Consider the following 26203-nt stretch of genomic DNA (forward strand, 5'->3'; position numbering starts at 1 on the left):
AGAAAGTTCTGAGTCACTTCTGTGCTTAATTCCAGGCGGGTTGCTGGAACCTTTGCCTCCAGGCAAGGCTGTCTGTTTCTAAGTCATCATATTTTTAAAGTTACTCAGCCTCCAGGATTTCCTCTGATAGCCTGTTTCTATTTAATCACTTTTACTATAAAGAGTTTTTTCTTTATTTCTAATTTCCACCCTGAAATCAGAGTCCATTTCCACAAGACTGTGTTTTGTGGAACTAATAATTGCTCTTATTTCTGGATTATAATACCTTGAGGACTTTGGATCCCCCATGGTTCTAATATCAAGCCTTGCACAAGGTTTATAGTCTGTAAATATTTGTTGAATGGATAATGGAATAAATAAATGAGCAATGGTGGTATACCAATAGATTTCACTGAAGTCCTTGTTTTATTTCCTGCATTATTCTTGGAAATTCCTCCCTGCAAAAACTAGTAGGTCAATTCAGTGATAGCCAGTTTAAAATATCTTAATGAACAGATGGATGTAGAAATGAACTGAGAGAAAAGAGGTGGAAATCAGGCCAGTGACAGCTAATGAAAAGCCAGCTTTTGCTGAGCAAGGCATGACAGAAAAGGGGAGTCCTCTGATTGGCTGCTTAATTATGGATCTGGTCCATGCCTCTGTAGGCCCAGAGATTTACTGTAGTCACTTTGTGCAAAAGCAATCAGATCCTGAGAAAATAACTCAGTAAGGAATGTAACGATAAAAAGGACCATGATCTGTCTCTTATCTGTTGTCAGGCTACAAAGAAACCAAGTCATGTTCAAAAACCAGTTTATGAATTTACTGTGAGAAACCACTGAGACACATTCAAGTCTGTGTGGCCAGCACATTCTTGCCCCACGGGCAGGCCTACGAGAGGAGCTTGATCACACATAGAAGGTTGCTTAGTGAGAATGGATATGACGAAGCAGACATTTAGTTGCAGCAGGCCAAGAGAATGTGACATAGCATCTCACAGTAGGTCTGGTCTTGCATGTGACCTCATGGGGGAAATAGAAACCATTTGATGGCAGCTCCTTCAGCTTCCTGCTATCAGACTTCAAACTCACCACATCAGTGCCCATCATGTTTATTACCTCCTCCCTTCTGGTTGAAGAGGTGATCTGCCCCTCCTAGCCAAGGGCAGTCCTTTCACCTGGGCTTTTGATCCCATCTCCTCCTCCCTTTTCAGAAACCTTATACTATCATCCCGTGACACCAAGGACAGGGCAGTGGGAGCGGGCCACCCCAGTGCAGGCAGTGAGGGGTGCAGTATCTGTAGAAATTTTAAAAGCAGTAATAAAACCAACAAAAAGTTGGTCTGCTTTTCCTTATCAGCGTGGATAGCAATTCTAAATGCTGTAAGTAGTAAAATCTCCCGCTGAGGCATACAGCTGCACTGCCCCCTCGGTATGCCACTGCACTCAGCTCCCTGTGTCTCTTGTACGGTCACTCTCTCCCTCTCAACCAGATTATTCCCCCAGCAGTTCATCATACTCATTACTGTTCTTTAAAAAAAAAAATCCTCCCTTGGGAATTCCCTGGTGGTCCAGTGGTTAGGACTCGGTGCTGTCACTGCCGGGGCCCAGGTTCGATGCCTGGTCAGGGAGCTAAGATCCTGCAAGCTGTGTGGCATGGCCAAAAAAGAAATCCTCCCTTGTCGACCACTTCCATCTCTACCCTGTCTGTCTCCCCTTTATGATCAGACTGCTGAGAACTGTCTATATTTACTATCCCTGTTTTCTCAACACCTTCTCACTTCTCAGCGCATTCCAGCCCCTTCTGAAGCTGCCATAAGTGATATCTCAGTACTATCTGCCACTCTACCTCTTGAAATACTCTCCTCATTTTCTTACTCCTCTCTTCATGTTGCTCCTAGTCATCTTTGCAGGCTCCTTCTCCTCTGTTAAATGTTGGAATTCCCAAGGCAAGACCTCAAGCCCTCTTGACATCTCACTCTATATCAGTGGTTCTCACATTTTAGCCTACATCAGAATCACTGGAGGACTTGTTAACATACAGATTGCAGGACCCCGTTCTCAGGGTTTCTGATTCAGTAGGTCCAGGTTGGGGTTCGAGAATTTGCATTTCTGTCAAGTTCCCAGGTGATGGTGCTGGCATGGAGAACCAATGCCCTGTCTCCCTAGAGCTTTTCAGCCATCCCTATGGCTTTAATTGTCATTTAAATACAGGTAACTCCCAAATATGTGTCTTCAACCCAGATCTCTCCTGAGCTCCTGATCATAGACCCGACTGCATACTTAACATCTCCATTTATATGTCTTAAAGGAACCTTCATTTCAGCCAATCCAAACATATCCTTTAAATTTATGACTTCTGCACACCACCCCTACCACCAGCACCAACCCCTCCCTACACGAGTGCATTCACACAAAACTATGACATGCAACATGCCCCCAGGCTTCTTTTCTAGTTTTCCCCTTCTGAGTGAATAGAACTCACATCCATAAGCCCAGCAACTAGGGATTTAAAAGTCATCTCAGCATCCCCTTCATTTCCCATCTCTTGTCTGTTACCAAGTTCTGTTTTCTGTTTCTTCATAAGCCAGTTTTGGTAAGTTTAATTTTTCTAGGAAATTGTCTATTTTGTATAAGTTTTCAAATTTATGGTTCATGACATTCACAGTATTCTCTTTATTTTTAAAGCCTTTGCTTTGTTTATGTTTTACCCTTATCTCTTCTCTTTTTTCTCTTGATCAGTCTTCCTAGAAGTTAGTCTTTTCAAAGAACAAGCTTTTGATTTTGTTGATCTTTTTAATATCTCTTCATTTTCTGATTTCTCATTTTCGGCTCCTGTATATTTTTCCTTCCTTGCACTCTTTTTGTTTTTACCATTTTGTACTTTTTCCTAAAATTCCTGAGTTGGACGCTTAGGTTTTCTGTCTTCTTTACTAAGCTGAGTGTTTCTCAGTTTGACTGTGGTCAGAGAACATGCCTGTTCAAAACCAAGTCACAATTAGAATCTTTATTTTCCTCCCAAACAAAATGAGGACTTTAAGAACAAATGCATTTTTAGTACCACCTTGTCTACATACCCCCTCAATTATTAGTTATTATTGTTTTAAGTAGTTAATAGTAGTTAATATCTGTTTCTTTGTTCACTGTTCCTTTGTATATCTCACTCCTTCCTCTCAGTTCAATTCGTTCTTCCTTAAGTCCATCCTACAGTAGTTATGTATTTTAATGACGGTTTCTTAGTGGTGAAAAGTCTTTCAATTTGTGTTTGTCACTTTCTTTTCCCACCTTTGTTCTTGAATCTATTCATGTCTTTCCCAGAAATGGATTGTTTGTAGGGCTGGGCTATATTATACAGATTCTGTAGCAAAAGAAGAGATTACACCTTGACATTTTTACCCCATATGTCTTTGTAGATTTTGAAGAAGGCATTTAGTTTGATTTTTTTTAATGGCATTGGATTTAATGCAGATTTTAAACTTACTGAATTGTATTAATGCTTTATATAGGATTAAATGAAATGAAAGTCATTTTAACACTTTTAGTAGGAGTTTCCTACTTACTTCTAGAGGGATTCAACCTCTTTCAAACTCTTTCTGTTACCTTGTTAGATTTCATCCCCTCCAGTTGTGAGGTGTGCTTCATTGTGAGGGTGGCTCCTTGAGTGTAGTATATAAAAGTAACATTCTCCACCAATCTCTCTTGAAAGAAAAAAGTAATACTGCTTGCATCATTGTACTACTAGAACAATTACATGCACATGCTTATCTAAAAATTCAGTGAGTGATTTTCCATACAGAATTGATTTGGAGTTATCTTAGGTTGCATATTTATGTATATTTTAGATTTCTTTTCTCAAGTGTTACATAAATCTTTAAAATAGGACTTCAGAAAAAAATTAACAATGTAACAGGGAAAATGGGGAAATGTGGAAGAGAACACAAGGTTGAAGAAAATACTTAGTGGAAATTGAGTAAGGACAGTTTGGGGTAATAATAAACATAGCTTATTAGTTCACTAACATCACAGGGGTTAGATTCTAAACTTACTGTATGACAAAAATCTGATGTCTCAAAATTACCCTTGAAAATCACTTAAACCTAGCAACATTGGAACTGATTGTTGTTTCTTTAGTTTCTACAAAACCCAAACTTTATCTGGTATTTAAGGGCATGCCGTATGAAATTCATATCTTGATAAAGGTTAAAACCATACTCAAGGGCCGCAAGATGCTCTCACTATGAGAGGCAAGGGAGAAATGAGGATGTGGCAGGTTCGTATCTCCTCGTTCTGAGCCATATGTTCTTCGAAAGGAATGACCCATAGAACATCTTTCAGTGGCTTGGAAGCTACGAGAGCCTGGATATCAAGCTTCCCACACACCTCAGTTAGCAGCTTTGCAAGGAGAAGAGGCCAGAAATTAACTCTCTTTTGGCAAGGCCCAAAGAATTGATTATTCAAACCACATACACTCTTAACTCCTCTGTAAATTAGTCGCTCTTGGCCACTCTTGGAGTTAGAAGAAAATGGAAGGTTTTGTGCAGGGAGGCAACTTCCTGGACTGATCCTGTAATCTAATCCTTAAGATGTTTTGCATACAAGTAACTGATTAATTCCAAATAGCTTTAATAGAAAAGAGTTTATTCTGATGATACCATTTATGAACATTTATTCTGATGTTTATTCTGACAGAACCTCAGGTCAGCACGTATTTACTATGTGCTTTCTGTGCTCCAAGTACTGTTACGACATCAGGAGGCAGCCAGCATTGGACAAGACTGCCTGGGACCCCCTGGCTTGCTCCCTCAGTCTACTAGGGGTTTGCTCAGCTACGACTAACACTAAGAAGGCTTCCTTGACCAGCTTTATCACAAACAGTCCCCACTCCCATGATCTGCACTGCATTTATAAAAAGCTCTCTCTGACTGTCCCATAGATTATGGTTTGTTCGTGTGTCTTATTCCCCTACTGGACTCTTAAGGTCTTTATAATCAGGAACATTCTTTTTTTATTATTATTTCTTCATGTCCCCAGTTTCTAGCATTAGTACCTGGCACATAGTAGAATTCTATAAATGTTTATGGAACTAAACAGAAGGAACATTTAGAATTTAGAAATATTTCCTTTCGTAAACATCTGTGAAGATGGAAGTGTCAGATAATGAAAAAAGCAGATTACTCTACAGATTGGAGAGTGATTGGTCCTGGCAACTTGTCTCTACCTTCAGTAGATCTTTTGATTTAGATCTACTAAATCTCAAGAGACTGTGCACAGCATATTGATTCTCATCAATATTATATTATAACATTATATCAATATTAGCATTCCTCTTTACTTAACTTTTATTTTTAAATGAAATTAATGAATCTATTTTACAGAGTCAAATGCTACTACGAGGTTTGTAACAACAACAAAAATAAGCAGTGTCCTCTTCTTCCCCAGAGACAGCTTCTTTCAACTGTTTTAACTGTTTCTTCTGGCATTTACCTCTGTAGGTAAAAGATTAGAATTTTTCTCTCTTACACATTCTTCCCCCAACCACCTGGACACCACACACTCCCTTTCCCTTTACCCCTTCCTTCACATCTCCCATCTCATACTCATTGTGGGCTGTCTGTTCAATGTATTACTTTTGTTGTTGCTAAGTCAGCATTCAGTGTTTGCATTATTTTGATTATGTAAATATTATTCACAGCTAAGTCACTTGGTTTACTAGGATTACATTTCCTTTCTTTCTCTCTCTCTCTCTCTTTTTTACAGTTAATCCATCATTTTATTATTATTATTATTATTATTTTTTTTGTAGAGACAACTCTTGATGCTGTCTCTCTTCCTGAACTGATTGTTTCCTTGTCCTGCTACAGGCCTTTATTACCATTCTAGTGGTGTTTTGGGAAGGAGTGGGGATAGATAGATGTGTTATTCTGCCATGTTTAATCAGGATTCTTTATCCTAACATCTCTATTTAAGGATTGTTCAAAACTTGTACAAAGATCATTTCTATCAGTCTAAAAGATCTCAAAGACGTCAGTACCTCATTTGCTGGTTGTTCACCAGCAAGCTGATCAAATGGTCTCTACCACAGCCTGATTAAAGTGTTGAAACTGGGGAGGCCTCCCTCCTTTGGGTGGTTCTGAGAACGAGCCTGGCCTCAGCTCTGTTTTGCAACTCTCCGCTATTTAAAACTGCCCTTGAAGTTCAACGGTGGCATCTTCTCTTGGACCCACATCCTTTGCTTTAGGACATTACTGCAGCTTCTGTTTTTCATGGCATTGATGTACACATTCCATTCTGTCTTCGTGTATTTGAGATCATTTGTGATCTTTGTATATTTGTTTTTCTTCCTTCATCCATTGACTTTGTCCTACTGTCTTTCACTTCATTTAATTGTGTTTGTCTTCTGCTTCAGAATAGGATCTCGCCTTTTATATATTCCTTCCTGGGCTAGGTTTCCACATTATTTTTCCCCTGGGCCCTTACCTGCTGCCCTTTTAGGGGTAAGACACGTCAGTTTATGAATACGCTTACGTGTTGGCATTTTCTAGCTCGTCTTGGTGAGAAGTGCTGGTGGCCCAAAGGTTCTTCCCAAACTTGGATTCCTTTTGTGGTTGCTGCCTATTTTGCTGCAGGGTATTTGCTCACCAGTGTTTCAGTGTATGTACATATGCTGCACTTGCCAGTTGTTCCCCACCCCTTTCGTCCCAGCTCTTCTGAGTTCAGTCCTGCCTTTGAGATTGTGCAAATGTGTATATAACCGAGTGAAAATGAAACAAAAGAAAGCCTTGTAAGTTTTATCTTCTCTCTCTAAAGGCTCTGATAACTCCTCTCAAGGATAGTCTGTGATCCTGTTATTCTTACTGACCTCATGTAATTGTAAGAAAATTGTGAGAGGCACAAATTTTTGCATAAAATGTTTGCGGCTTAGAGATACACAAATAAGCAGCCTTCTCAGATTAACAGTTAACTATATCCTTTAAGTTGGTATCTCTTCATTTTTGTCTTTGTTTTTCCCAGCCACCCACTCTCATTGGTGGAAGTGAGAAGACAGAGAAGATCTTAATTTCTTTATTTTAACTAAAATTTTGGGTGCCTGCAGTGTAAGACCCAGAGCTAATTACTGCAGGAGATAAAAGATGAATTAAGACCAGCCTCTGACCTCAAGTTTATTTATACTATAAAATAGGAAAGATAGGTATACAAATGAGAATCATAAAAGATAGAGTGAAATAAGCACTGTAAGAAAGTTCTAAACAAAATATTATGGAAATTCAAAGGGACGTGAACCTAAAACTAGCTACTGAAATCAAGAACAGCATTTTGGAATGCTGTAGAACATTCCCAACCATATGAATGTTAAGTAGACAGAGTGCCTCTTTGTGTGCTGGGGGTGGGATCGATTGTATTTTCTCTATCACGTTTTGATGTAAAAGTTCCTTCCCAAGTGAGGGTCACAGAATAATGGAAAGAACATGGAATTTTTTATTCCAGTCCCAGTTCTGCCCTTTCATTAGCTAGGTTTGGACGCTTTTATCGTCGCTATGAACTGGAGCACGCATTGCAATCTTATCTGTACCCACATGCCTCATTGGAAGGAAGTCCGCTGTCTTTTGGGGCTTCTCTTTCCTCCTGAATTGTCCAAGAACCCCCTGGGATACAGGTAGTGCAGGAGGAGAGGTGGTCAGTGCAGCCTCCACACCCAAATGGGAAGAACCCCATTGTCTGCTGCTGCTCCTCAGTGCCTCATGGGGCGCCACTGAAAACCGACCCTTGCCTTGTGACCAGCAGTGCTGTCCCACTGCGAACCCTGGGTCCTGCATCAGTCACTCTGAGGAAGGAGCCCACTCTGCTCGGCTCAGCCAAGGTACCCCCACTTGGATTCTCAGGGCAAAGCTCTTGGTATTGTGTTCTTTTAGTCCACGCACAGCCATTTTCCTGATGCCAAGCGGCCCAGGAAACTTCAGATTTACCCTAGGCAGGTGGCCCCTTTCCAGACTGTGAATGCGGACTCTTTCTTTCCTCCCTTCCCCCAGGCAGCGAGGCAGGTTAATCACCCATCCTTCTGAGGAAAACTCTCCTCAGTGAGCTCCCAGGGAAGAGTCTCTGAGTGATTCAAGGTACCTTCACCCAGGGTGGAGGGTGGAGATGGGAGTGGAGGCTCTGTTTATAATGATTCAACGTGATTATGGACACACTCTCACTGTAGAAAAACAAATTTAATCTGTTGTAGGTGTCCTGCCTCCTTAATGGTATCTATCAGACAGTGTTATTGCGAAGGTAAAATGAGATGGTGTTATGAGTTTAAAGAGCTGTGGAACTGTATTATCATTGTTATTCTGTCATTCCCTTTCTAAAGCCCTTTAAAGGCCACCCGTTTGGTTAGGAGAAGTGACCTGACCCTGCTTTTCTTCTACGGCCTCATTTTGTCTCACTCCACCTCTTTCACTGTGCTTCAGCCCCACCAGTCTTTCTTAGACTTGTCAAGGCTCTTCTCCCTCACGGGACTTCTACAAATGCCGCGTTGCTGTGTAAACTAGCACTCCCCACAACCCTCACCCCCAAGCTGAAGCCCGAGTCAGCCTCTCCTTTAACAGGCTCTTCCTGAAACTCTAGTACAAATTAAATTCCTCATTACGTGGGCTCAGAGATCCTTGTCTTTTTCCTTCTCAGCACCTATCACGTTGTAAAAGATACACGTGACTGGGTGATCACTTATTTAATATATTTCTTCTCTGACACCAGCCCCGAGACCAGTGACCATGTCTGCTTAAAAAGTTGAAGCATTATGTTCGCCGGTTCTCAGAGCACGTCCTCCTTCCCTCTATTACTCTTACAGGTGAAAATTCCTGTTTAATCATTGGCAGAGTTGAAAGATAAGAAGCCAAGGTTGGCTCTCCTCCATGTTCCTGATTTGGAGATTTTGCATGGTTTTATACTAAAGATCAGCTTCTTTTCCAGGTTATCGCTGTTATTATGTTCCAACAGTAGAATCATGCAAGACTCTGATGTCTCTTTCTGCCAGAGAACCATAAATTGTGTACATGCTGACCATTGAGAAAGGAGGCTTTGTGTTGTAGAAGAAATGAAAATTTGTCTAAACTTATTGTTAATAAACATTGTAATGTAACATCATCACTATTTAAACATAATGGTGACCCCTAGTGGATATTCTGTATAACAGACTGAAGGATCTGGGAACTCCCAAACTGAAGCGGTCACTGTGTGTAGTGATCAGCGAGTAATTTTTTTCTTTGAATATCAAGTATGTTTCACAATAGAATTTAGAAGTTTTGAAGAAGGCTTGATTTATGAGGTTCACAGCTCTCCTTATAGCTGTCTCCTTACCTAACCTATATTTAGGGTCTTTTAAAATTAATTTGATTTTATACATAGCTCTTTCAGTAAACAAAATGGTAAAGAAATGGTAAAGTTCTCCAGAGTACCTCATCCCTACCTCATCCCAACTACTTAGGGGATTTTATATCCCCTCCAATCCATATAATTGTATGTGAATAGTTTTTACGTGCACAATTGTAATTATATACATAATATTTTGTGTTCTTTTATTACTTGAGACCTTTTCATGTGTCTGCATAGTCAACAGTTTTTCACTTTTCCTGGCGTAAAATATGTATCTCATCATGTTGATACATAAGTTAATTCTGTCTTTGCTTTTAGCTTCTTACTGTGGTAATGAAACTGTGCACATCTTATTCAAAATATAGAAATCTCTACTTTTGGGCCCCAGGTAGTTCCTGAGATCTGGTTGGAGTGTGAAACCATGGCCAGGGAACGATTCATCTTTAAGCAGCACCTTGCCTGCCCAGCTGACATTGGACATGCTGTTAAATAATGCCCTGCTGGGCCCCTATGTCCTCAGACCTCTTCCTCCTCTTTCAGGAGACCTGAGGTCCATGTTTCCTGCTTCCTTCTGTGATGAATTGGTGCCCTGGCAAGTAAGCTAAATAAGCAAGTAAGCGTTCCAAGATTTTTTTAATCCAACCAGGACATAGTTTCCTCCTTCTCACCTCCAGATATGCATTGAATTACCAATTGCTTTGGGGGAAAGAAAAAGAAGACAATTGATTTTAGAAGATTGGAAAATCCTGCTCACAATGTCATAATTTATCTAGGAAACTGAAAACTGGGCATTATTTTAACTTATTTTGGTAAGAATCCTCTCTCTGTGGTATGGCCTTCAAATTAAGAAAATCCAATATCATTTTTATTTTCTTCTTTATACTTAACTGTTACCTTGATATTCTATAATGAACATATATTATTTTTATATCCTGAAAAAGAGAACTTCTCTAAATTATGGAAACCCAGTAAAGCTATGGAATAATATATAAAACATCCAATCTCATCACCTAGAAATAATGGCTATTAACAGTTTACTGTATTTGCTTTCCATTTTTTTCAGCGCACATATAAAATATATCTGTAAGTCTTATGTTTTAAAAAATAAAACTCCAATACATGGAAATAAAAATTTATAAAGTAAAATTGGAGAGTGATTATTAACAATCAAACAGATTAGCTACAGAATTTCATCATTAAGCTTCCCTGTTATTCTTTCTTTCTTCCTTTCTTCCTTCCTAAAATTTATTTATTTATTTATTTATTTATTTTTGGCTGCTTTGGTTCTTCATTACTGTGCGTGGCTTTCTCTAGTTGTGGCGAGCGGGGGCTGCTCTTAGTTGTGGTGTGCGGGCTTCTCATTGCGGTGGCTTCTCTTGTTGCAGATCACGGGTTCTAGGCACGCGGGCTTCAGTAGTTGTGGCACGCGGGCTCAGTAGTTGTGGCTCACGGGCTATAGAGCGCAGGCTCAGTAGTTGTGGCGCACGGGCTTAGTTGCTCCGCGGCATGTGGGATCTTCCCGGACCACTGCTTGAACCTGTGTCCCCTGCGTTGGCAGATGGGTTCTTAATCACTGCGCCACCAGGGAAGTGCCCTCTTTATTTATTTATTTTTGGCTGCTTTGGGTCTTCATTGCTGCATGTGGGCTTTCTCTAGTTGCAGTGAGCACGGGCTACTCTCGTTGCTGTGTGCATGCTTCTCATTATGGTGGCGTCCCTTGTTGCAGAGCATGGGCTCCAGGGTGCGCGGGCTTCAGTAGTTGAGGCGCGTGGGCTCAGTAGTTGTGGCTTGCGGGCTATAGAGCGCAGGCTCAGTAGTTGTGGCGCATGGGCTTAGTTGCTCCGCAGCATGTGGGATCTTCCCGGACCAGGGCTTGAACCATGTTCCTTGCATTGGCAGGCGGATTCTTAACCACTGTGCCACCAGGGAAGCCCTTCCCTATTATACTTAAAGTATATTCCTAGGATTCAGTTCCTAGGAATTCATTTTATTCTTTTTTTGTTTCTTTTATGTCACCTCTCTTGAACCTAAAGCAAGTGTATTAAACATTTGAACCAGGCTTGTTCTGTCAGAAATCCATGTTTTTGTGGCATTGTGCTTTGGGCACCCGAGGAATGCTCACTGAACAAACTTGTCAGCCACTTACTGAAACTGCAAGTTGACCTTTTGGTTTCATTTCTGGCAAGCTACCTTGAAATGTCTGTCATGATTTTAGACCCAAAGAGACCTGGTCTGCTTGGATGACTAAATACCCGAGGGAACCGAGAAAAACTTTGCAGAGCATCATACTAATGTTGCTTGGTGAATAGCATGTTGTGAGGCTTTTTTTTTTTTTTTTTCGGTACCAGTTCAGTAGATCTCTTGGCTAAGTGTCATCTGACTCTCAGTTCTCATCAGATGTCTGTATTTATGTTACATTTCCTTGTGGTTTGTTCTTTGATAACCTCTAGATAATCCTGAGTGGAAATGTTCATTCTTTCTAATTCTTCCTCAAATTTATCAACTCCCAGTTCCCCTATCACCTCCTGATCATTTCTTGGTAAAATTTTTTACTTAGTCCACATTATCTTCTTTTTCCTAATTAATTACATTGAAAAATACAAAATAAAAGCAGAGTGAGGGAGGAATCAGAAAAAATACATCAGCCTTTTGTTTCCATCCTTTGTGAAATGAGAATCCATGTTCCTTCTTTTTATCCTTTGGATTATTAGCTATCTAATTTGAAAGCGCCATGTTTCTTAGCAGGGTAGTTTGGTTCATCCTAGCAAATCTGCTTACTTAATTAAAAAAAAAGAAATTAGTGACAGGTAATTCAGTTTTATTTTCACTATAACCCTCCAAAAAGTAATACAAAGCTAGTGTTTTAAAATGGTGCTTTATCTGTTTAAGTCAAACCATTTCTCTGTGCATGTTTACAGGCAAAGTAGCTCATGTGTGCTAATCTGATTTCCTTCCTGTATGTATCATCTGACCATACAAATAAAAATAGCCCCTTTCTATTTTTTGTTCTCTATTTAAAGTTAATTGAAATATGTTTTAAATAATTTCTCTAGTGAATGGCTGAAAACTTTATTTGGAGGGGCTTTTTGCAGTATCCTTCACATGAAGGGAGATGATTTAAAAAAAAAAAAAAAAATTAGCTCCTGACTGTAAATCCTGAAGCATTTAGATGCTCCTAAGCTAGATTATTAATTCTGATTGCTTTCCTCTTAAGAGCCTTGGGAGAATTTTCATAACCTTTTCAGGTTGAGAACCTGTGGAGTTAGACCTGATTTGAATCTTGCCTCTGCCATCCCCTGGCTCTGCCATCCCCTGGCTCTGTAACCCTAATCCCTGTCTCTCTTTTCTTTTCTGTAAAAAGTTGATAGTGATAGTCTGGCTTTGTAGGGTTGTTGTGAGGAATAAATAAGATAAAATGTGCGAACTTCTAAATTCACAGTGCCTCGCACAAAGCAAACACTTAAATGTTAGGTTTTATTATTTTTTTTTAACATCTTTTTTGTAGTATAATTGCTTTACAATGGTGTGTTAGTTTCTGCTGTATAACAAAGTGAATCAGCTATACCTAAACATATATCCCCATATCTCCTCCCTCTTGTGTCTCCCTCCCACCCTCCCTATCCCACCCCTCTAGGTGGTCACAAAGCACCAACCTGATCTCCCAGTGCTATGTGGCTGCTTCCCACTAGCTATCTATTTTACATTTGGTAGTGTATATATGTCCATGCCACTCTCTCACTTTGTCCCAGCTTCCCCTTCCCCGTGTCCTCAAGTCCATTCTCTACGTCTGCGTCTTTATTCCTGTCCTGCCCCTAGGTTCTTCAGAACCATTTTTTTTTTAGATTCCATAAATATGTGTTACCATACTGTATTTGTTTTTCTTTTTCTGACTTACTTCACTCTGTATGACAGTCTCTAGGTCCATCTACCTCACTACCAGTAACTCAATTTCGTTTCTTTTTGAAGCTGAGTAATATTGCATTGTATATATGTACCACATATGCTTTACCCATTCACCTATCGACGGACACTTAGGTTGCTTCCATGTCCTGGCTGTTGTAAATAGAGCTGCAGTGAACATTGTTGTACATGACTCTTTTTGAATTATGGTTTTCTCAGGGTATATGCCCAGTAATGGGACTGCTGGGTCATATGGTAGTTCTGATTTTAGTTTTTTAAGGAACCTCCATACTGTTCTCCATAGTGGCTGTATCAATTTACATTCCCACCAACAGTGCAAGAGGGTTCCCTTTCCTCCACACCCTCTCCAGCATTTATTGTTTGTAGATTTTTTGATGATGGCCATTCTGACTGGTGTGAGATGATACCTCATTGTAGTTTTGATTTGCATTTCTCTAATGATTAGTGATGTTGAGCATCCTTTCATGTGTTTGTTGGCAATCTGTATATCTTCTTTGGAGAAATGTCTATTTAGGTCTTCTGCCCATTTTTGGATTGGGTTGTTTGTTTTTTTGATATTGAGCTGCATGAACTGCTTGTAAATTTTGGAGATTAATCCTTTGTCAGTTGCTTCATTTGCAAATATTTCTCCCATTCTGAGGGTTGTCTATTCATCTTGTTTATGGTTTCCTTTACTGTGCAAAAGCTTTTAAGTTTCATTAGGTCCCATTTGTTTATTTTTGTTTTTATTTCCATTTCTCTAGGAGCTGGGTCAAAAAGGATCTTGCTGTGATTTATGTCATAGAGTGTTCTGCCTATGTTTTCCTCTAAGAGTTTTACAGTGTCCGGTCTTACATTTAGGTCTTTTATCCATTTTGAGTTTATCTTTGTGTATGGTGTTAGGGAGTGTTCTAATTTCATTGTTTTACATGTAGCTGTCCAGTTTTCCCAGCACCACTTATTGAAGAGGCTGTCTTTTCTCCGCTCTATATTCTTGCCTCCTTTATCAAAAATTAAGGTGACCATATGTGCGTGGGTTTATCTCTGGGCTTTCTATCCTGTTTCATTGATCTAAATTTCTGTTTTTGTGCCAGTACCATGCTGTCTTGATTACTGTAGCTTTGTAGTATAGTCTGAAGTCCAGGAGCCTGATTCCTCCAGCTCCATTTTTCTTTCTCAAGATTGCTTTGGCTATTCGGGGTCTTTTGTGTTTCCATACAAATTGTGAAATTTTTTGTTCTAGTTCTGTGGAAAATGCCATTGGTAGTTTGATAGGGATTGCATTGAATCTGTAGATTGCTTTGGGTAGTAGAGTCATTTTCAAAATGTTGATTCTTCCAATCCAAGTACATGGTATATCTCTCCATCTGTTTGTATCATCTTTAATTTCTTTCATCAGTGTCTTATAGTTTTCTCCATACAGGTCTTTTGTCTCCTTAGGTAGATTTATTCCTAGGTATTTTATTCTTTTTGTTGCAATGGTAAATGGGAGTGTTTCCTTAATTTCTCTTTCAGATTTTTTGTTGTTAGTGTATAGGAATGTGAGAGATTTCTGTGCATTAATTTTGTATCCTGCTACTTTACCAAATTCACTGATTAGCTCTAGTAGTTTTCTGGTGGCATCTTTAGGATTCTCTATGTATAGTATCATGTCATCTGCAAACAGTGAAAGTTTTACTTCTTCTTTTCCGATTTGGATTCCTTTTATTTCTTTTTCTTCTCTGATTGCTGTGGCTATAACTTCCAAAACTGTGTTGAATAATAGTGGTGAGAGTGGACAACCTTGTCTTGTTCCTCATCTTAGAGGAAATGCTTTCTGTTTTTCACCATTGAGAACGATGTTGGCTGTGGTTTTGTCATATATGGCCTTTATTATGTTGAGGTCAGTTCCCTTTGTGCCTGCTTTCTGGAGAGTTTTTTATCATAAATGGGTGTTGAATTTTGTCGAAAGCTTTTTCTGCATCTATTGAGATGATCATATGGTTTTTCTCCTTCAATTTGTTAATATGGTTTATCACATTGATTAATTTGCATATATTGAAGAATCCTTGCATTCCTGGGATAAACCCCACATGATCATGGTGTATGATCCTTTTAATGTGCTGTTGGATTCTGTTTGCTAGTATTTTGTTGAGGATTTTTGCATCTATGTTTGTCAGTGCTATTGGCCTGTAGTTTTCTTTTTTTGTGACATTTTTGTCTGGGTTTGGTATCATGGTGATGGTGGCCTCGTAAAATGAGTTTGGGAGTGTTTCTTCCTCTGCTATATTTTGGAAGAGTTTGAGAAGGATAGGTGTTAGCTCTTCTCTAAATGTTTGATAGAATTCGCCTGTGAATCCATCTGATCCTGGACTTTTGTTTGTTGGAAGATTTTTAATCACAATGTCAATTTCAGTGCTTGTGGTTGCTTTGTTTATATTTTCTGTTTCTTCCTGGTTCAGTCTCAGGAGGTTGTGCTTTTCTAAGAATTTGTCCATTTCTTCCAGATTGTCCGTTTTATTGGCATGTAATTGTCTGTAGTAATCTCTCATGATCCTTTGTATTTATGCAGTGTCAGTGGTTGCTTCTCCTTTTTCATTTCTAATTCTATTGATTTGAGTCTTCTCCCTTTTTTTCTTGATGGGTCTGGCTAGTGGTTTATCAATTTTGTTTATCTTCTCAAAGAACCAGCTTTTAGTTTAATTGATCTTTGCTATTGTGTCCTTCATTTCTTTTTCATTTATTTCTGATCTGATCTTTATGATTTCCTTCCTTCTGCTAACGTTGGGGTTTTTTTGTTCCTCTTTCTCTAATTGCTTCAGGTGTAAGATTAGGTTGTTTATTTGAGATTTTTCTTGTTTCTTGAGGTAGGATTGTATTGCTATAAACGTCCCTCTTAGAACTGCTTTTGCTGCATCCAGTAGGTTTTGGGTCATTGTGTTTTCATTGTCACTTGTTTCTAGGTATTTTTAAATTTCCTCTTTGATTTCTTCAGTGATCTCTTGGTTATTTAGTAGTGTATTGTTTAGCCTCCATGTGTTTCTATTTTTCACAGATGTTTTCCTGTAATTGATATCTAGTCTCATAGCATTGTGGTCAGAAAAGATACTTTATACTATTTCCATTTTCTTAAATTTACCAAGGCTTGATTTGTGACCCAAGATATGATCTATCCTGGAAAATGTTCCATGAGCACTTGAGAAGAAAGTGTACTCTGTTGTTTTTGGATGGAATGTCCTATAAATATCAACTAAGTCCATCTTGTTTAATGTATCATTTAAAGCTTGTGTTTCCTTATTTATTTTCATTTTGGATGATCTGTCCATTGGTGAAAGTGGGGTGTTAAAGTCCCCTGCTATGATTGTGTTACTGTCGATTTCCCCTTTTATGGCTGTTAGTATTTGCCTTATGTACTGAGGTGCTCCTATGTTGGGTGCATAAATATTTACAATTGTTATATCTTCTTCTTGGATTGATCCCTTGATCATTTTATGTAGTGTCCTTCTTTGTCTCTTGTAATAGTCTTTGTTTTAAAGTCTATTTTGTCTGATATGAGAATTGCTATCCAGCTTTCTTTTGATTTCCGTTTGCATGGAATATCTTGTTCCATCCCCTCACTTTCAGTCTGTATGTGTCCCTAGGTCTGAAGTGGGTCTCCTGTAGACAACATATATACGGGTCTTGTTTTTGTATCCATTCAGCCAGTCTGTGTCTTTTGGTTGGAGCATTTAATCCATTTACATTTGAGGTAATTATTGATATGTATGTTCCTATTACCATTTTCTTAATTGTTTTGGGTTTGTTATTGTAGGTGTTTTCCTTCTCTTGTGTTTCCTGCCTAGAGAAGTTCCTTTAGCATTTGTTGTAAAGCTGGTTTGGTGGTGCTGAATTCTCTTAGCTTTTGCTTGTCTGTAAAGGTTTTAATTTCTCCATCAAATCTGAATGAGATCCTTGCTGGGTAGAGTAATCTTGATTGTAGGTTTTTCTCTTTCATCACTTTAAATATGTCCAGCTACTCCCTTCTGTCTTGCAGTTTCTGCTGAAGGATCAGCTGTTAACCTTATGAGGATTCCCTTGTATGTTATTTGTTGCTTTTCTCATTCTGCTTTTTATATTTTTTCTTTGTGTTTAACTTTTGATAGTTTGATTAATATGTGTCTTGGCGTGTTTCTCCTTGGATTTATCCTGTATGGGACTCTCTGTGCTTCCTGGACTTGATTGACTGTCTCCTTTCCCATATTAGGGATGTTTTCAACTATAATCTCTTCAAATATTTTCTCTGTCCCTTTTTTTTTCTCTTCTTCTTCTGGGACACCTATAATTCAAATTTTGGTGCATTTAATGTTGTCCCAGAGGTCTCTGAGACTGTCCTCAATTCTTTTCTTTCTTTTTTCTTTATTCTGCTCTGTGGTAGTTATTTCCACTATTTTATCTTCCAGGTCACTTATCCGTTCTTCTGCCTCAGTTATTCTGCTATTGATTCCTTCTAGAGAATTTTTAATTTCATTTATTGTGTTGTTCATCATTGTTTGTTTGCTCTTTAGTTCTTCTAGGTCCTTGTTAAACGTTTCTTGTATTTTCTCCATTCTGTTTCCAAAATTTGGAATCATCTTTACTATCATTACACTGAATTCTTTTTCAGGTAGACTGCCTATTTCCTCTTCATTTGTTTGGTCTGGTGGGTTTTTACATTGCTCCTTCATCTGCTGTGTGTTCCTTTGTCTTCTCATTTTGCTTAACTTACTGTGTTTGAGGTCTCCTTTTTGCAGGCTGCAGGTTCATAGTTCCCATTGTTTTTGGTGTCTGCCCCCAGTGGGTAAGGTCAGTTCAGTGGGTTGTGTAGGCTTCCTGGTGGAGGGGACTAGTGCCTGTGTTCTGGTGGATGAGGCTGGATCTTGTCTTTCTGGTAGGCAGGACCACGTCCGGTGGTGTGTTGGGGTGTCTGTGAACTTATTATAATTTTAGGCAGCCACTCTTCTAATGAGTGGGGTTGTGTTCCTGTCTTGCTAGTTGTTTGGCATAGGGTGTCCAGCACTGTAGCTTGCTGGTCGTTGAGTGGAGCTGGGTCTTTGCATTGAGATGGAGATCTCTGAGAGAGCTTTCGCCATTTGATATTGCATGGGGCTGGGAGGTCTCTGGTGGAGCAGTGTCCTGAATTCGGCTCTCCTACCTCAAAGGCACAGGCCTGACGCCTGGCTGGAGCACCAAGAGCCTGGCATCCACACAGCTCAGAAGAAAAGGGAGAGAGGGTGGAAGGAATGAAGGAAGGAAGGGAAGGAAGAAAGAATAAAATAAAGTTATTAAAATAAAAAATATATTATTAAAAATAAAAAAGTAATTAAAAAAAAAGAAAGAAGAGAGCAACCAAATGAAAAAACAAATCCACCAATGATAACAAGTGCTAAAAACTATAGTAAAAAAACAAACAAACAAAAAAAACGGACAGGCAGAACCCTAGGACAAATGGTAAAGGCAAAGCTATACAGGCAAAAATCACAGAAAGTAGCATATACATACACACTCACAAAAGGAGAAAAAGAAAAAATATATATATTAAAGAAAAAAAAGGAAGAGAGCAACCAAATCAATAAACAAATCTACCAATGATAATAAGCTCTAAATACTAAACTAAGATAAACATAAAACCAGAAACAAGTTAGATGCAGAAAGCAAACCCCAAGTCTACAGTTGTTCCCAAAGTCCACCCCCTCAATTTTGGGATGATTCGTTGTCTATTCAGGTATTCCACAGATGCTGGGTACATCAGGTTGATTGTGGAGATTTAATCCGCTGCTCCTGAGGCTGCTGGGAGAGATTTCCCTTTCTCTTCTTTGTTCGCACAGCTCCTGGGGTTCACCTTTGGTTTTGGCCCTGCCTCTGCGTGTAGGTCACCCGAGGGCGTCTACTCTTCGCCCAGACAGGATGGGGTTAAAGTAGCAGCTGATTAGGGTGCTCTGGCTCACTCAGGCCAGGGGAGGGAGGGGTACGGAATGTGGGGCGAGCCTTCGTCGGTGGAGGCCAGAGTGACGTTGCAACAGCCTGAGGGGTGCCGTGCGTTCTCCCGGGGAAGTTGTCCCTGGATCACGGGACCCTGGCAGTGGCGGCTGCGCAGGCTCCGGAAGAGGAGGTGTGGAGAGTGACCTGTGCTTGCACACAGACTTCTTGGTGGCTGCAGCAGCAGTCTTAGCGTTTCATGCCAGTCTCTGGTGTCCTCACTGGTAGCCGCAGCTCACGCCCATCTCTGGAGCTCATTTAGGCGGTGCTCTGAATCCCCTCTCCTCGCGCACCCCAAAAGCATGGTCTCTTGCCTCTTAGGCAGGTCCAGACTTTTTCCCGGACTCCCTCCGGGAAAAAGCCCCCTCAGGCTGTGTTCACGCTGCTAACCCCAGTCCTCTCCCTGGGATCTGACCTCTGAAGAAGCTGGAGCCTCAGCTCCCAGTCCCCACCCGCCCCAGCGGGTGAGCAGACAAGCCTCTCAGGCTGGTGAGTGCTGGTCGGCACTGATCCTCTATGCAGGAATCTCTCCGCTTTGCCCTCTGCACCCCTGTTGCTGCACTCTCCTCTGTGGCTCCAAAGCTTCCCTCCCGCCCACCCCCTGTCTCCGCCAGTGAAGGGGCTTCCTAGTGTGTGGAAACTTTTCCTCCTTCACAGCTCCCTCCCAGAGGTGCAGGTCCCATTCCTATTCTTTGTCTCTGTTTTTTCTTTTTTCTTTTGCCCTACCCAGGTATGTGGGGAGTTTCTTGCCTTTTGGGAAGTCTGAGGTCTTCTGCCAGTGTTCAGTAGGTGTTCTGTAGGAGCTGTTCCTCATGTAGATGTATTTTTGATGTATTTGTGGGGAGGAAGGTGATCTCCACGTCTTACTCCTCCCCCATCTCTTTTTTAATTAATTAATTAATTTATTTATTTATTTTTGGCTGTGTTGGGTCTTCGTTTCTGTGCGAGGGCTTTCTCTAGTTGCAGCAAGCGGGGGCCACTCTTCATCGCAGTACGCGGGCCTCTCACTATCGCGGCCTCTCTTGTTGTGGAGCACAGGCTCCAGACGCGCAGGCTCAGTAGTTGTGGCTCACGGGACCAGTTGGTCTGCGGCATGTGGGATCTTCCCAGACCAGGGCTCGAACCTGTGTCCCCTGCATTGGCAGGCAGATTCTCAACCACTGCGCCACCAGGGAAGCCCTCCTCCCCCATCTTGAAGCTATCTCTCTAGCTTTTATTATTATAGACCAGGTCCTGGAAAGCTTTTTCTTTAAAGGGCCAGACAGTAAATATTTTAGACTTTGAGGACCATACAGTCTCTGTCACAACTACTCAACTCTGCCTTTACAGAGTGAAAGCAGCCATAGGCTAACAGATGCATGTGGCTGTGTTCTGATAAAACTGTTTATAAAAACAGGCATGGGCTATATAGTTTGTTGACCCCTGTTCTAGAGAAATAAGACTTAACAAATGAAACAAGGTATGAATATATCAAGAATCAGTACAGGTCTTCTGAGAAATGGCTTATCAAGAGGATTTAGGTTGGTTAAAAACTTCCATTTATAACCCCAGACATTACACTTAAAAGTCTCAGTGTTGAAATTGTTCTGCTCAGATACTTTATAATAAAAATCTCAGCTACTAGGAACCATCAAAAATAAACATTTCTAGATCCATAAAAGCACTTTAATAGGGAGCACCCTAAAATATACTATTCCTTGCCTTCTTAAAAACAGTATATAAAAAATAATCTTTTTTTAAAAAAGGAAACCTTTTTTTATTACATCTTCTGACTTCATGGGTCAGGAAGTTGGGCAGGGCTCAGTGGGGTGATTCTTATGCTCCACATGGTGTCAACTGGGGTCAGTCACTAAGTGCTTTTCACCTGGTCTGAAAGGTCCAAGATGGCTTCAATGACATGTCTGCTGTTTTGGCAGAGGCACGTGGAAGGCTGGGCTCAGCTGGGACTGTGGACTAGAGCTCCTACACCTGGCTTCTCTAGCATGCTAACCATTTTTTAAAATTGATATGACTTTGTCATTAAACATCTCAGTTCCTGTAGTACTGTGATTCCGTCAGCCTTTGCTGAGGTTTGTGGGGCTGTTGCTTGCACTCCCCAGACCACTGTGCTTTCAGTCTGCTTTTTTCTTTTTGGGCTTCATAAGCCAATTCTTAGCTGTGGTCTGGAGCAATGCATTTGCTGGATAGGTGACATCTTCCTATAGTGGGCACTTAATTTGCCATGTGAAGGTACCTTTCTGGGCACAGCTAAATGATATTTAAGAAACTTAAAATACTCCTTAAAAGAAGAAGCAAATTCCTGCAATATGCGACAACATGGATGAACCAGGAGGACATGATACTGAGTGAATTAAGCCAATCACAGAAGGACAAATACTGTATGATTCCACTTATATGAGGAATCTAAAATAGTCAAACTCATAGAAGCAGAGAGTAGAATGGTGGTTGCCAGGGCTTTGGGAGTGGGGGAAATGGGGAGTTGCTATTCAGTGGGTAAAAAGTTTTAGTTATGCAGGATGAATAAGTTCTGGAGATCTGCTGTATGACATCATGCCTATAGTTTACAATGCTGTATTGTACACTTAACAGCTTGTTAAAAGATTATATCTCATGTTAAATATTCTTACCACAATTTTTAAAAAATATGACTTAGGAGCTAACACCATTTGAAAAAAAAGGCAGTAAAATATCAGAACTTAAAGTGTTTTTCTTCTGCTTATTTTACTGCTTATTTTCTCTTCCCCATATTCTTGATAAAACAGTAAATGTTGGGAGGACAGACTATAGGGACAGGCCAGGGACTAGAAAGGGATAAGTTCAATGGTGATTCCAGTTGGAAGAGGGGCTAGTAAGACTTGACTTGAAGGTGTGTTTACACAATAACCACCCTAGTTTTGTTTTAATGATGTTTATTTGGAGTAACTTATCATGGGGAGGCTAAAGCTCCCCAAGCTATGCTTTGTACAACTATGCAGGATTAGGGGGTCATGTACACCCAACCCCACCTGCCATTCTCCCACTTGACCAGTCCTTGGAGTCTCTGGAATGACCTTTTTCACTTACTTATATTTCCCATCGCCTGTTGACAATTACAGCTCCAAGATGATTTTTTTTTAGCCTGGATGCCTTTGTATCTTTTTAACGTATGTATATTAAATAAAGCTCTCCGACCCTTTACTGGAGATGGGGTAATAGTACCTACCTCAAAGTGTTGTGGAAATGCTGTAAAGTACTCAGAAAACATCAGCTATTATTGTCATCTGATAACCATCGTCCAAACTTCCTTTTTAGAAACTGATTCAGCAGTACAGAAAGAACATAGAAACCAGACGCCTGCTCCGTCTGCAGCTCAAACTTCCGCTCCTTCTAAGTACCACCGAAGTCGATCTGGGGGAGCCAGGGATGAACGATACCGATCAGGTGAGAGGAAACTGAAAATTACCAGTGGAACAGTTTTTACTAACTGTAGTGTGAACTGTATATCCTGAGATATATGTTTATTTTTTTTTCCCTTGAAGTGCCAACAGGTGTATATTAACTAGTACCTGTTACGTGCCAGGTGTAGTAGATACTCTTATTTGCTGGGGATATAGCCCCAAATAAGACATTTCTGCCCTCAAGGTCAGAGGAGGAGCCAGGCAAGTACAAAGGCACTGTGAATAAATAAGAAGGCAGAGGGCTAGGGTCGCATGGGATGGTACTGGGAGAACTCAGTAGGCTCTGTTTGAAGAGACATGTCCTTCTGTGTTTGCCAGAGCTGTTGATTAGTCTCTTGACTGAGGGAGCTGGAACAAAAACTCGACAGTGAAATTTCAGATTGGTAAATTCTTAAACTTTATTTCTTCTCACCCAGGAAAAACCCATGGGAAAGGAAAAGGTGATGTGCTGTGGCTGGCAGTGGGGGCATGCTCCTGCCACACCATGTCCAGCACTGATGAGCAAATATGAATCATAGACCCTCAGCGGGACGTGTGGCATAGTGAGCTCATCCCCTGCCCACCTACTGTCCACTGCACTAGGATAGTCTCTGCAGCATGTTTATTGTTTTAAGAACTAGCAGAATTAAGCCAGAAGACTAACTGGAATGTTATTTTACTCTCTCCAGATTTTTGTCTCCCTTATACCAGCCAAGGTTACCTTATCCTTTTCTTGAATTGAAAAACAGGGTGTATATCAACCCTCTCAGAAACTGCTTTAGAGGAAACGAGGAAAAGGACATGGTTATTTTGTGAGCCGATATTATTAGATATATATTTTCACACACTGGAAGGAAGGAAGGAATGAGAAGTGTTCAATCAGAAAGACAGAGGTTGCATGCCACAACAGAATTTCCCCTTGTCCCAAACCTGGTGCTGAGTGATCAGAGGAGGCTTTCTCAGAGAATAAGACATCTGAACCATGTCATGGCAGCCAGACAGAGTTAGGGAAATAGCATCAGATAGTAAACCTGAAAGCAGTTCATTATGACTGAAACTTAGAAAGCAAGGGCCCAGAACGAGGTGGGAGATGAGGCTAGAAAGATGATCAGAGACAAAATCTTGAGGAATCTTGAATACCGTTGAAGGATTTTCAGCAGAGCAGTAACACAGATTTGTAATCTGTTCTAGTAGCTTGTGCCAGCTGCACAGGGCCTAACATACGTAAGAGGTAAATAAATATTTTGGAGAAAGGAAGGAATAAAAGTAGTATTAGTTAGGGAATGGCTTAGAGGGAGGTAAGGCTAGATTTGGAAAAACATATCCGGAGCTCCTGTTTGTCACCAAGACCCCAGCCCGATTTCCCAGCACCTGGTGCTGCTTTTAGAGGCTGGGGCTCGGGTGCAGCAGCAGCAGGTTCTAACCAGTCCAGAAGGGCTCTAGCCTCTACAGCTCTCATCCCTGGCCTTCTGGGAAGATGTTTAGTTTTTGTTTTAACTTTGACTTTCTCTTTGTTTTTACAGCAGATAACAAAAGGATTAGTAAGGAACCCCAAAGAGGATTCTCTACACTATAGGTCCAAGCTGATCACATAGAGAAAAAAGGCTTTAGCCAGCTGATTCAATAGTGTAAAACTTTGATGTACACCTACCAAAACCCAACTATCCTTTTTTTCTTTAATATCCTTATTTATTTATTTGTTTGTTTATTTATTTATTTATTTATTTATGGCTGCATAAGGTCTTCGTTGTGTGCAGGCTTTCTCTAGTTTTGGCGAGCGGGGGCTACTCTTTGTTGCAGTGTGCGGGCTTCTCTTTGCGGTGGCTTCTCTCTTGTGGAGCACGGACTCTAGGCATGCGGGCTTCGGTAGTTGTGGCTTACGGGCTCTAGAGCACGGGCTCAGTAGTTGTGACGCACAGGCTTAGTTGCTCCACGGCATGTGGGATCTTCCCGGACCAGGGATTGAACCCGTGTCCCCTGCATTGGCAGGCGGATTCTTAACCACTGCGCCACCAGGGAAGCCCCAACTATCTTTTATACCAATTCTTTCATATTTACCCCCAATATTAGAAAGTATAGTCTGTGAATCAAACACTGGTTAGCAGACTGTGGAGTCTCTTGGTTAGGTGCAGGGGTATTGAAGAGGGTTTAATAGTTGGGTCTCGGATATTTGTCTCACTGGGACTTTTTTTTTTAGGGTAGTAGCGAGAAGAAGGCCAGAGAGGAGGTAAAGTAGGGAACAGAGGTGATTTTAAAACCCCGAAGATATTGAAAGTTATGAGAGTTCTGCAATACTGTCATGAGAGGGGAACATGAAAGAGGAGGCCTGCAAGCATGAATCTTGGCTAAAAATCACATTTTTCCATATGTTAGGATGTGCCCAACTAAATAACAAAGCAAAGCTGAGCACACGCTGAGAATTCTGGCTTCCGTGAGTAAGAAGAAACCAACAGTTGCCGCAGAAGTAGAGCAAATAAGTTGTAGAAATCTATGGGACTTAAACTTCGCCTCTTTGCCACTCCATTCATACGAAGGGTTACGTTTACATGTCATATGCAAAAATAGCTTAAGAATGGAGAGTATGTTTAGAAAAAATTACAAGCATTCAGATTAAAGTGATAGGTACACAGAAAGGGTTTAATATTGATTTCAGTGAGTGTAACTTGAAAATCCTCTCTTATTTGGTGGAGGCTTATTAATACCTACAACATTTCAACTAATCATAATCAAATCTAAATAGACTTAGTGTTTCATGTTTCAGACGTGGTGTAAAGAGCTTTTATTTATTCGGAGTTTAGATTATCTGCCCTTATTCTGTTCTTTGTGCTTAGCCAAGAGGGTCTGACATTTCAAATACACTCATTTAGTACCTCCTTTACCTGCGCATCAAAGCATGATACACTTTTCTACACACATGTGTTATGGTCACAAGTGTACACTTTTCTACACACATGTGTTACGGTCACAAGTGTAGAAAATACACAGTCAGTGCCTGAGATGGAAAGTCGCTCTGACAACTTCTTTAATGTTAATCTTTTGAGCAACTAGCCACCTCAAACAAAGCAACAAAAACAAAAAAAGGACTTTAAAGGAGCAGTTGTATCACCTTATTCAGCTCAAACGTTAGTGCTGGAAAATGAAACCCAGCTTTCTGGTGCTCCTGGCAGAGATGTACAAAGTCAGCCGCGTCTGGGGACTGAACTTCGGAAGTGATTTCTTTATCAAAGATCAAGATGAATTGTATACTGCTGGATGAGTCAAATCCAGCTACAAGAGCTGCCTGTTCTTATCGATAAAGAGGCTTTGCTAACACAGGAACTGTGAACATCTCCTTTTGACACACATGTATGGGCCAGGGCTTCTCATGTTAGGAAATAAATGGGTGGTTTGATTTGTTCTGTGGTCGATGCTAAGAATCCTTATGGCAGAGAAGAACATGCTCTGTAATTATTACTTATCCAGATATCATGGGCCTTCTAAAGCTTGACTAATGTGAACAAGTCCCTAGTTTTCGCAGGTTTGCTCTCGCATGTTTCATGACTCGTGCAGCAGTACTTTTGACTAAAAAGTATGAGCATTTGA

At 40.5% G+C, this 26203-nt stretch overlaps 1 protein-coding gene and 1 long non-coding RNA gene across 6 annotated transcripts in view; one reads left to right on the plus strand and one right to left on the minus strand.

Annotated features, from left to right (window-relative positions):
• DIP2B (disco interacting protein 2 homolog B) overlaps positions 1-26203 on the plus strand; it is a 239664-nt gene that overhangs the window by 120634 nt on the left and 92827 nt on the right. For all 5 annotated transcript variants that reach the window (XM_082352335.1, XM_082352336.1, XM_082352333.1 and 2 more), the window contains exon 3: positions 22497-22625. In XM_082352335.1, the coding sequence (XP_082208461.1) occupies positions 22497-22625 (129 nt within the window). The remainder of the gene's footprint in view (positions 1-22496; positions 22626-26203) is intronic.
• LOC309610124 overlaps positions 1-26203 on the minus strand; it is a 103542-nt gene that overhangs the window by 23960 nt on the left and 53379 nt on the right. The window lies entirely within an intron of this gene.

The sequence above is a fragment of the Balaenoptera borealis genome (assembly GCF_965194805.1).
Source record: "Balaenoptera borealis genome assembly, chromosome: 13".
NCBI classification, from domain to species: domain Eukaryota; kingdom Metazoa; phylum Chordata; class Mammalia; order Artiodactyla; family Balaenopteridae; genus Balaenoptera; species Balaenoptera borealis.